General features: G+C 46.7%; 5 protein-coding genes across 5 annotated transcripts; 1 reads left to right on the top strand and 4 right to left on the bottom strand.

Annotated features, from left to right (window-relative positions):
• Positions 1-51: 51 nt before the first annotated feature.
• Positions 52-438, bottom strand: AGABI2DRAFT_139840 (hypothetical protein; the record flags this gene model as incomplete). The annotated part of the gene is made up of 1 exon (XM_006457452.1): positions 52-438. A coding segment is annotated over one exon (387 nt), but the record flags the coding sequence as incomplete, so codon positions are not given.
• A 329-nt stretch (positions 439-767) lies between these two features.
• On the bottom strand, positions 768-1510 carry AGABI2DRAFT_196184 (hypothetical protein; the record flags this gene model as incomplete). Its single annotated transcript, XM_006457453.1, has 3 exons — positions 768-943; positions 999-1387; positions 1447-1510. Coding segments are annotated over 2 exons (452 nt in total), but the record flags the coding sequence as incomplete, so codon positions are not given.
• A 408-nt stretch (positions 1511-1918) lies between these two features.
• Positions 1919-2999, bottom strand: AGABI2DRAFT_147039 (hypothetical protein; the record flags this gene model as incomplete). The annotated part of the gene is made up of 2 exons (XM_006457454.1): positions 1919-1984; positions 2037-2999. 2 exons carry the CDS (start codon positions 2997-2999, stop codon positions 1919-1921), a joined length of 1029 nt encoding a protein of 342 aa, XP_006457517.1.
• A 1713-nt stretch (positions 3000-4712) lies between these two features.
• Positions 4713-7039, top strand: AGABI2DRAFT_147040 (hypothetical protein; the record flags this gene model as incomplete). Its single annotated transcript, XM_006457455.1, has 5 exons — positions 4713-5544; positions 5785-5903; positions 6169-6242; positions 6398-6743; positions 6881-7039. 5 exons carry the CDS (start codon positions 4713-4715, stop codon positions 7037-7039), a joined length of 1530 nt encoding a protein of 509 aa, XP_006457518.1.
• A 957-nt stretch (positions 7040-7996) lies between these two features.
• On the bottom strand, positions 7997-9546 carry AGABI2DRAFT_139842 (hypothetical protein; the record flags this gene model as incomplete). The annotated part of the gene is made up of 5 exons (XM_006457456.1): positions 7997-8752; positions 8802-8803; positions 8914-9105; positions 9157-9214; positions 9271-9546. The coding sequence occupies 5 exons, from the start codon at positions 9544-9546 to the stop codon at positions 7997-7999; spliced, it is 1284 nt and encodes a 427-aa protein (XP_006457519.1).
• Positions 9547-12172: the final 2626 nt, after the last annotated feature.

Below are 12172 nucleotides of genomic sequence, written 5' to 3' on the forward strand. Positions count from 1 at the left end.
TGGAGCATATGAGTAGGGGCAGTGAACACACAATAAAATAAAAGACTCACCTCAGCAGTAGAATCTCGGAAACCATCCAGGATCAGAGTGGAGCAATTTACGGTAGTATTGAATGAGGTCAAGGTCCTGTGATTGCGCCATTTCCTCCTTAGACCGGTTGGTAGCAATCACCAAAGCCGGGGCCACCCTCCTGTCGTCATAGTAGACTTGAGCTACGCGACACCAACCTCTCGGAGGCCGTTGACGCCTGATATCGTCAAAGGCATCCTGGCACAAATCATTTTCGTCGCCTTCAGGGATGTTATGTATTTTGGCCCATCGTTCGAGACAATCATCTGGTAGTGGATACGCAAAGAGCAGTACAGGAACGTAGGGCTCGCCGCCTCGCAGTGGGGGAGGTGCTGGGATTTTGAACTCTGGGTCGGGAGCGGAAGTGTTCCTGTAAATGAATTGAAGGAGTGAGCATGGAAATCTTGAAGGTGGGATGGACTGACATTGGGAAATATAGAGGTGGCAAGTTATAAATACATGCAAGCTTCGCACGTTTGGCAAATATGGTCAAACATCTCGTTGAGAGGTATGCTCACTCTGCCATGTGAGATGCTGGTACCATACGTTCGCTAGTGAGGAGCTACAACAACGGAGAAAGAGACAGAAGATGAAGACGAGGACGATGAATGGAAACTTGTTCACTCTGCTTCTCAACCAAAAGTAACTTTTATGAGAAGACTTGTCAGAGTCGCCGGCTATCCCTCACCAGATACTACTCGAGACGGGAAAAAAGAACAGTTTATTGTCAATGGGTGGCCCGGATTTTTTATAAATATTGAGGCAGGAATACAGGGAAGTTTCAGGTAATACAAGAGAAAGAACGATGATAGAAACTCATTTCTGGATGATTGGAGTATCGTATTTAAACAGAAAAGTCTGATGTGGATGAGGACTGAAACGGAACACCTAAGTATAGAAAGCGAATACATCACGAAACAAGACTTCACCTCAGCAGCAGAATTGGCGAAACCATCCAGGATCAGTGTGGAGCAAATTTCGGTAGTGTTGAATGAGGTCAACGTCCTGTGATTGGGCCATTTCCTCTTTGGACCGGTTGCTAGCGATCACCAAAGCTCGTGCCACCTTCCTGCCATCGTAGTAGACTGATGTTATACGACACCAACCTCTCGGAGGCCGTTGACGGCTGATATCATCAAAGGCATCCTGGTGCAAATCACTTTCATCGGTTTCAGGTATGTTGTGTATTTTGGCCCAGTGGGCGAGACGATCCTTCGGCAGTGGGTATGCAAAGAGTCGTAGGGGTACGAAGGGATCACGGCTTCGCAGTGGGGGAGGTGTTGGAATTTTGAACACTTGGTCGGATATAGTGGTGCTCCTGAAAGTAAAGAGAAGGAATGAGCAATGTAAATTCGAAGCTAGATGAAATAGACTGACATAGTAACAGAGGTCAAAGTTAACGAACAGTTTTGAACTGAAATAATACGTTCGTAGCGCATGCTTGGTTCGGTTTCGAACATGCCACGTGATTGCATACGTAGTAACGATCGCTGATCGATGATCGGCGGTCATTCGCTCGTCACCGCGTCACCCGTAAGCTTACCATCAACGAGCCACTGATCATGAGGTGAGCTCTGTCGTTATTCTCGCTAACTGTCTTTATTGAATATTCTTACAATCAACTAGGGAAAAACGCTAAATCATCGTCCAATAGACCTGTTTCAACTTTCGGCAAACTGATTCTAGTCCTCAGGGAACACTGAAGTCGTTTGCCTTATCCTAAAGTTATGTCTCGTCAGAATGCTCGCAAATATTTCTGCCAAAGACCAGCCTCTCATTGGATTAGCAAAATACAATCATGTTTCCATAATACACAAACTATTGCCTAGACCTCATTCCTGGTGCGATTTCACTCATCTTGTTCGCTTTCAGAGGCTATTTCATAGCTCGCTAGCTCATCTTCATCGGATGATTCCTGTGAAGCCGACAATGTCAGAGGCAGGAGAGTGGTATGCGAGAGTCCGTACCACTGAAATATTGTCGGCTTGCCTCCCAATTTCATCAATCAGATCACGTTGAATATTCTTAAGGAGCTCGTGAATGAGATAGAGCTGTTGATTAGAAGCTGGCGTTCCGAAGAGAATGAATTTGGACCATTGGCCAGGCTTAGGCTTAGCTTGATTTACATCTGATTTCGGTTTCACCATTAGAGGTCCGTGATCTTCATGTCGTTCGATAGTAGTTACTTTCGGGAGAAGTTTTCCTTTCCCTTTTTGTTTCGCTCTCCCCCTCTTTTTCTTTTTCTCTTCCTCTTCCTCGTCCTCCAGCCCGGGAAACAAAGATATTTTATCCTCATAATGTTCCCGACTACCGATTTTGAACTTCCACCACTCGCCTGACACAGCAATTAACACGATTTTCTTCAAGCCTTGGTTCTTCTCGTCGCCAAAGGCTAGAGCAGCCGAGTCATCTGCTTCATAAGCAGCCGCATCGATATATGACTCTAAAAAGTCGAGAAAATCATCATCTTTGAGAAGAGATCGCGGAGGAGAACGCTTCAGTTGTACAATCATTGCTGGAAAGCAAGCCATGAGTTGCATAGTTTTCCAAGAGCTGTAGGAAGAGGGAAAGATGGGATTCTGCACACTTCCGCCGTTCCGAAGCCTGGGAACAGCAACTAACACCACAAAATCGGGGATCCTCTCGTTGGCAGCACCTTCAGCAACTGTTCTGAGGGAAAGATCGGGACCAGGGGTTTGATTTTTACTGACATAGATAGTGTGCTGTGGCACAAGGAACAGATTCGGTGCGAAATCAAATATGAGATCGGAAAGGATTTGATTCCACAAGCCATACCAGTGGCTTTCCAGGCGGCGACGGTTCCACTGCCGGCTGTATGCAAACGTAGCAAGTACAATCAGAGCCTGTAACCTTGCGTTCGTAGGATCAGCACGAATGCCAGGGAGGATGAAGTCTTGATGAGAGGGCATAAGTGAACCTAGAGTGGACGCAGCGAAAAGCTGGGTCTACATCGATAATCTATATCGTTTATCTGTTCGCACGACAGTACGACCGATACTGTGCTTCGCTCGGCCCGGGAAACCGACAAGATGGGATTACGTATACGGGTTTAACCCATGCGCACTGAGTACTGAGTATTGATCATGACCATACCATTTCTGGGTCGAAATCAGGTCGAAATTCCATGCTTTTCATCCCTTGTTCATCCCTATGGACGTGGGAACCCAATTACATTATATATAGATTCGAATGTTATCTTTGATGGGGAAGAAGTTAATCCAAATTTTAGTGAGTTTGCCCACTGGTGATATCGTCGAAAGCATCCTGGTAAAAGTCATTTTCGTCGCCTTCAGGAATGTTATGCATTTGGCCCAATGGGCGAGACGATCATCTGGTAGTGGATACGCAAACGGAGCAAAAAAGGAACGAAGGGTTCGTCACCTCGCAGTGGGGGAGGTGCCGGAATTCTGAACTTTTGCTCAGTAGCGGTGGTGTCCCTGCCAGTGAAAGTGAACGGAAGGAATGAGCATTGAAAATATGAAGTGGGGATAAGAGTGACATCGGGATAGAGGCCGCGGGCAAGTTGTAACGTAGTCAATGTACACTGAATATTGATATGCGTGGCGTGATTTTGTCTTGCTTATTTCAGTTTCAAGCCAGAGTCGCGCAGCAGTGGTCTAAGTCCAAAAGTCACCTGATGTGATATGGACCGCATTTAAAGGAACTCTACAGGAAGCCAATGAAAGCGAAAAGTGATCTATTCTCTAAGCTGATAGCCTAGCCGTGTTGCACGTCAGCCTCATTTTTCTCAATGTAATTTTACATTTGACTCTTCTCTACCCATCGTCGTATGGGGTACTCTCAATGCACTCGTTCGATGCATTTGACATTCGGTATGAGCTGGCGTGCACATCTTCTCAATGTGATTTCACATTTGACTTCATGCGACGTCAATTTTGACTCGGCATGTTTCTTCAGCGCTACGCGCTAGACTTTCGAGTTGTTATATATACACTCGACTCTCAGTGTGTCATCTTGGATGCATATTTGACATGTTGGGTTCTCCATCCGTCAAGGCGCTGCCACATCACAGCCTTTGACCGAAATAACTCGAAGTGATAGTTTATCGCTCGAGATTTACGCGTAGACTGATCTCGAGCACTTAACAGATAGGCTAGCAGCACATGACTCTATGTGGGGGGATCTACGTATCCCGTGCCAGAAGTCTTACTTTTGTCTTATACTCTCTCTCTCCATCTCGTCGAGAGCAGTTAATCTTTTCGCTACCCACCCTATACCCACCCTAGCTTCATTTAAAGGCGCCTGTAGTGTCGTTGACAATGTTATCACCTCTTTTAGCTAGGGGAGGGCGGGGGGAGGGTGCCATTTTTTTGGACGCTGCACCCGAGACGAACCGGCTATTATCTCACATGACCACGATAAGCATCATTGGAGTGGCAATAATTCAATTACCTCGTTAATCAGAACGGCCAAAGGGGCGAGATCCTCTCTGATCTCGTCTCAAAATGTTAATACGGTCAGAAATTCGTCCAGATTAAAAAATCCAGCCGCGCCACCTTGTGGAATTGACCAGGTTAAAAAACTTGGCGGGATTGTTTTTGTCGAATTTCTCCATTTGCGAGCCGTATTAAGCTGGCAACCCGCAAAATTTAAATGGCCAAATGTACCTAAGTAAAAAGGAAAGAAACACGGCCCTCAAGTCCAGTAAAACCCCAGACACCACGTCGATCACCCTCCTAACACTAAAAAGAACACTTGAATACACCAATAACTACGAAAATATAAACATCCATACGTCCTCAAAACAAATCTTCGAAGCCCTGACAGAAAAATTTAAATCCTGGGAAGACAAAGGATGGCTAGGCGCCCCGAACAAGATACTAATAAAGAAAATCATAACCAGGCTCAGGAACAGGAAAGGCCGGACCGTATTCTCATGGGTAGACAAAGGCGTCGAGCAAGGATACATAGCAGAAGCGAAAGAGCTAGCCGAGATGGCAATAGCCTCAAGTAATCACGAAGAAACACTCGAAGACCCTCTAACCCCCGAGGCGTACAGCCCAATTGGTGCGCGACTAGCAGGCCTCTCGCAAGCCGAAATACACAGCCTCATACGAGAGAACGAAAAACCAAAAGAATCGAAAACATCGAAACTAAACATTGCGAAAATAACGTTAGAGCTAAAAAGAAAGTACAAACAAACGACCCCTGCTGGAAAAATCTGGACAGCACTGAAGAAAGCTAAAAGAATAAACAAGAAACATAGAGAGTTCATATACAAAATAATCAAAGCGACATACTACCTGGGGAAAAAATGGGCCCACTGTACGGACGAAGAGCTCTCAAGCAGAGAGACCTGCCGAGAATGCCAAGTAGAAGACTCAATGGAACATATTCTGACTGAATGCTCAACACCAGAACGCAAAGCAATATGGGAAGCCGCAGGGAAAATCTGGACGGCAAAAGGGGGAACGTGGCAAGCCCCAAAAATAGGTGAGATAATGGGCATAAACTCGGTGATTATAAAAAACCGAAACAACAAACCGGACGAAGGTAAAACGCGACTCTACCATATCCTAATCACAGAGTGCGCACACCTAATATGGAAACTGAGATGCGAAAAAGTAATCAATGGTGACACCCCCAGCCACCAAGAGCCCGCAATGAGGAGAGCACTGAAACAACTGGAACTTAAAATGAATCACAAAATTCGCATGGATATAATACTAACAGACACGAAACGTTTCAGTAAAAAAGCTCTCGATAAGAAAACAGCCTCAGATACATGGGAAGGTATCCTAGAAAACGAATATAATTTCAACAACCCGCCAGAAAATATACCTGGGTTTTTAGTGGGTAGACTTTTCTTTAGAAATGGAGTCCCACACGCAAATATCCCTACGGGAAGTGCTTAAAGCATTTTCCCAGGGGTGGAAATCTCGTACATCCGTTACCCAAAACGATCTCTAGCCGACCCGAGAAGCTGACCCATACTATGCGGGCATAGTAGAGGCTGGTCGTCAGCTGTCAAAGGTCTCAAGAAAGGCTCCACCAAAAAAAAAAAAAAAAAAAAAAAATAAATGGCCAAATGTAACGCTTTTGTCACAATTTGGTCAGGTGACTATGGCTCGTTGTGACTTGCCCACAGTACACGTAACACGGCATCGTGCCGCACGACTTATTCGGCCGGCGTAAGTAGGGTTGACGAATTACACAAGGTAATGAAGGTATCAGTTGTTCGACATACACATTTTCCCACCTGCTTCCCGATGTCAGTCTCTTCCACCTCTCAAACTTAGACGGCCCCTTATACCAGGGACATCGCCATTTCTGACCAGAATTTCAGAATTCCGGAAGCTCCCCCACTACGAGGCCGTAATCCCTTCGTTCCCCTACTGGTCTTTGCGTACCCACTGCCGGAGGACCATCTTATCCAATGGGCAAAAATGTATAACATGTCTGAACCCGAAGAAGGTGACCTGGACCACGACGCCTTTGATGTAATTGTTCGTCAACGGACTCCGAGAGGTTGGTGCCGGATAACCACAGTCTACTATGACGGCAGGAAGGCGGCGCGAGCTTTGACGATTGCTAGCAACCGGTCAAATGAGGAATTGACACAATCGCGAGATCTTGAGCTCATTCAACACTACCGTAACTTCCTCTGCACTGATCCCGGATGGTTTCGCAAAGTCCGTTGCTGAGGTGAGCCTTCGTTGTGTTGCGTATTCACCGCCCCAACTGATGCGCTCCGTTTTAGGCTCCTTCACAAAACTCGACTGGAGGTTCATGCTCATCATGTGATGAAGGCCAGCTTTCTGCATTATAGTCTAATAGCAAAACCATATTCTTTTTCATAACCGACCCATGCTTTGGTGAAATTCTAGGGATCCGAAACTCCCTTTGGCTTGAGGGCCCTGAGATTTCCAAGTTCTCTATTATCGACATATCATCGAAGACACTGGCGATTTCGTCCCACTTCAGGTAAACTGTCATATCGTACTCGTAACCAACCAGTTGCACCGTCCGATAATATTCTTGAGGTTATAGTGGATATTTGGATGATTATTGAGATAGAAAAAATATTGTGGGCAAAGGAAATAAAATAGAACGCGACAGATGCACGAGCATGGTCAACAGATTATTCCGAAATTGTGTCGGAGGTGGAAGGGACCTATAGGAGGAATCATAAACAGTGATTCTATCGCGGCAAAGAGATCCACCGTCTCCCTTAAGACTCCTTCCTTCCAAGTTTACCTTGGACGCCATCATTGGAGCAAATAGATCACAAGATGTTTAACAATGCTGTGAGTTGGGAGCGTCGTCATCAGCACGCACTAGTAAGGAAGTAACCTCATGATTGAATGGGACAACGGCTAGTATCTGACAGCATGGCTCGTAGGTATATAACGCCAACGAAGGTCACCCATGACGTTGGCGCGCTCGAGCCGTCACAATGATAGTTCGCTTGTTTTTATTTTTGAACCTTTTGAGATATTGATTAGGAGGAAGGCCAGAGCGAGATCAATCGGTCATCTAACCGGTCATCTAACAGTGGAGCACTTTTTATGATCGTGAGATACAACCTGATATAACTAGCGGCCGCTGGCATCGCCAAAAAATACAAGGGCTTAGAGACCTTGTTATGGAATTAGTTCCACCACAATCCATCAGAATAATATCTGTCCCTAGACTGGACCTGTACAGTGGCAAAGGAAGAACCTTGAAGCAACGGTTATAACTTATCTGTCGTTGAGTCATGTCTCACCGATTCGAACTCCACGCATTCTCTCAGGATCATCACCGTGACTTGAGCCATCGCAATTCTAGGATGTTTAATTCGGTTTCTAGGCAACATGATACTAATAACAATCACATAACAATCAACAATTGGACTCATAAACAGTTCGAATAATATACAAAAATTAGCCCTTAGCCACTATATCTATGTTGCGAGAGCTTCGGGAGCCGTCTCAACAGCTGACTCGGGAGCCGCCTCAGCAGCTGTCTCGGGTGCTGCCTCGACGGCTGCGGGTGCGGGGGTATCACAGTATTCAGGGAGATCAACTGGGGGGTAAGGGAAAGTGCCGTAGTCAGGGAGATCGACTACAGGGAAATCAGGGCTCGCGTAGTAAGCATTGTTTTCGCCATCCTCAACTCTACCGTAAGGATAAATCTCTGTGCAACCCCTCTCTTGGACAGAGGTGTAGAAGTAGTGGACGTTGGCTCTGATAGCGTCCAACAAGTTACCAGTTGGGTTGGGGTAGAGCGTACGCAAGGTGTAGTTCACGTGGTGTTCGTAGATCGAGCATTTGTCGGGCAACCTTGGTGAGTTAGGGTCAACAGTGTAAGTGTTGACTCCGTTGATGTTGCCTCCCGGCTCAATGGGATGAGCAGCAAGGACGACCTCCTCATTGTCAGCGGTCGTGGGACGCGCTGCCCTATGGAAGTCGTCGGGGAAACGGGCCGCTTCGAAGAAGCTACGGGCATGGTCGAGTCTGAGCTGACCATCGTCCTGACGTCCATCTACCCACAGATTGAGGGGGTTGACGGATTCGGAGTAAGCAGAGAAAAGTCGAGGAGAAGCGATGGTGAAAGTGGGATTGTTCTGGATCCCATCGAGAGTACGTTTGAGGCGGTACTCGCCAGCGGCCGTGAGGTTGTACCTTCCGCCACCGAATCTGTAGCTGTATTCAATGAACTGCGAAGTGATCAGCTGGGAGAACGTCAAAACATATGAGACGACATACGCCTTAAAACAGTATCTCATTGAAGCTTTCCACATCGCCATTATCATAGAAATCAGCTGGAGACAGAGTGAGTGTGTTGCTCTAGACGGTTGTCGCCATAAATGAAACTGACCTCGAGTCATACTGCTATCACCTTCGAAAACATTGTGGGTGTTCAACCCACCTACAATAGCTGGTTGAGGTGGGTCGGGACCGGTCTTCGCAGACTTCTCGCCGATGCTGAGCAAGTCGGTGACCATGTTGCCATTCACAACGAAGGCGGAATAGCAGGTGAACTTGGCCAAGTTGTTGTGCATGTTGAAGCCTGCACAAACTCAGCTATTAAATAAGAAAGAAAAGGCCGAAAAAGACAGACCTTCCATGGCGGCACGGACGATGTTTGACGGAGTGTCAATACCATTACGGTTGATGTACTGTGAATGACGGTCAAATTAGATTTTTGACTCAGATTGGCTCGAAAAATACATACACCATGGTTGGCGAGTGTATTCAAAGCGGGGCATGGTCCACGGATGTCAGTATCCTTTGGGTCCATGAAAGGATGCTCGGCGTCGTTGACGAGTTTAGTACCACCAAATTCGAGTGGGCCAGGGGGAGGCGGCGGAGTTGAATACGGGCCAAAGCCACTCATGGCCATGTCCAACTCCTCCCTCGACAAACCAGCCAAAGAAACATGAGCTGGGAATGCGGTAACGGGAGCAGCTAAAGCAATAGCAAGAGTGACGAAGGAGATGAAGCCAACCATGACTGAACAGCAGACTGATGTTTCTTACCTCTTGCCTGGCATGCTTTTATAGCTATTGGGCTTTGGAGTGGTTTGCGGAAACAAAGTTCGTGTATCCTAATGGGCCAACATCGTACTGCCCGGGGAGAATGAGATGAGACATCAAGTACAGCGCCACATACCGTACCCCGCACTCGGTTTCTGCAGGGTGAGGTGGTAACATCCTCTGGGCCACTTAATCACTTCGGTGATTGATTGGCATGGCATGTACTTTCGTATAAGTCGCAACCGGGCTCCTACCGTAGACCATTCAAGTTGACTTCCATTGGACATTATCAGCGTACTGACTCGTAGGTTCTGTCTGCATTTTTTATGAGATATATCGTCTATATGCTGCTGTTCCGTGCGCGAGCGAGCAGGTTGGTGCATTCGGCACCGAGATATTTTCATGCATTCGAACTCACTGGAATTGTCCTGCAGTGCCAAGAATATACTCATCGTCAGAATGTGGCTTTACCTGGGACTTGTATATCACGTACGACAGCCATCTTTGATTCAGACGAGCAATACGGATCTATACTGCCAAGGAGTGGATAACTTTCGATAACTCAGCGGAAGCGCTGTTATCAACAAACATATGGACTTACTGATATAATCGGAACAGCATAATCCATTCAGTTGAAACACGCGAAGGTAACCGTTCGACTGTCGAGGATTACGTCTATTCAGATCTTGATTCAACTGTCGACGAAGCAATTTCCTGAGAGGACGAAAGGGATAACTGCACTCGGGGGACGATTCCATACATATCAGCGTTTGTCTCGGGTCTGGAAGGAGACAACACCTGTGGCTGATGACACAACAAGTATTTGATCCGCACCTGTCATGATCATGATCAATATGCTTAGTACTTACGTACTTCATCTCACAAGTTTCCTTTGGCCACAGCATCCTCCCAGATCTCTTATGCTGGCGTATATCGCCTCATATATGGCTCGGTATGGCCGTTTAGTCCCTCTTCGAAACTACTACCTAACATACTCTTCCACTTGTTCCCTATATTCTTGGAATCATTCAATCACGTAAAATTCAGCCACTGGTGCACGACAGTATTGCCCAAATGGACCTAAGTTCTTTCCCCTCAGTGACGCGTCAAAGGGCGTTTGAAACACTCTGCCACGGAAACTTTGAAGTTTCTTTGAAGTTCAGACGTTGCGAACCTCTCGAGAACCTCCTTGCAATACCAAGCCCACGGAGTTCGTAACCACCCAGCGTTCTGAACATATCCACTCCGGGTTTTCCATCACAATGAGCAATCGAAGCATCATCTACCACCATCTCCCATCATCTCTTTTTTCGTGTAGTTCGGTCGTTTCTTCGGAACGGTCTCGATGTTTTCACTCTCAAGTTTGAATCCTCTGAGCTTGACGACGCTGGGCCCACCACCAATTAGTCAAGCTGCGGTGCCTTTCCAAGCCCGTTTCAACTCCTTATATGAGGTGCAGACAGATGATGCGTGATAAGGCGGTGATGAGTCCCCTCAGGCTAGGAGACGTAACTGTGCTTACTCTGCCCCAGTTACACCTATTCCTCCCTATCCCCACACTATTCCACATTTCCTGCGCATATACCCTGCCGTGCAATTCTTCTTCCTAAGCATTCCATCACGTCAAAGATAGCTCTACCAGCGCTCTGCCTGTCCAAAAATATGCGATGGTGTTCGAATCAGTTTTGCTATCCCCTACAACATTCCCTTTTAGTTGTTATTCATTGATAAGCTCAAGGAGAATCGGGGTATCGAGTGTCAGATAATATTATGACGTCTAAAACAAAACACAAAGGCAGCGTCTGAGTCTGGAACAATCCAATTTCCGGAACTTCTACGAGGTGTAACTCCATGCGAGGATCGAGTACGGTGTAGTTTCAATTGGCCGAAGTAGAGCGAAAACATAGACAGTCCCACTCACTGCTGCCTGGGGTAGTAGAGCCTGGACCGTCTACAGCGCATGGCCCTTCACTTGTAACCTTTAAATTGGTTGCCCGGGTACTAAGTATCCGGCTCATCACGAATCTCTGCAATGAGCCCACAACCAAATCATGGGTTGCGTCTCTATTAAGTAGTATGTTACTTTCATACGTAATTCTATACCGTCACGGTTTTCTGTGCTCGCTTCGGAATTCCTAAGTTCCTTACAGTGAGGACACGTGATGAATCTAGACTCGCCGGGTTTTTCCACAGCTCACATCCATCGTCTTGTGGGTTTGACTCAAGGAGTAATTCTTCAAACGTTCACGCATTCATGCGCACGTCCCGCCTACTCCCGAATCCCGCGAAATGATAAACCCTGAAGTCTATTCCCTACACTATCAGATTCCTTCATTCGTCGATTAACGATAAGCTATAGCGCGTGCGTTTTCGAATCAGCATGGAGAACCTACTATCTGAGAACCATGGGTACTACTCAGACTCACAGTATAAAAAAGGAACGAGACATGACCAGCAGTAACGACTATCACAAGCGTCAATCAGGCTCACTCGTTCAGTTTCCCCACATCATCAACCGAAGCAGCCGGACTTGTGATGCATAAAGAATAACTTGGCAAGAGAAATGCGTTCTCGTGACATCGTCGCATTGCTGTTTGTCCC

This window comes from Agaricus bisporus (genome assembly GCF_000300575.1).
Source record: "Agaricus bisporus var. bisporus H97 unplaced genomic scaffold AGABI2scaffold_17, whole genome shotgun sequence".
Taxonomy (NCBI): Eukaryota; Fungi; Basidiomycota; class Agaricomycetes; order Agaricales; family Agaricaceae; genus Agaricus; species Agaricus bisporus.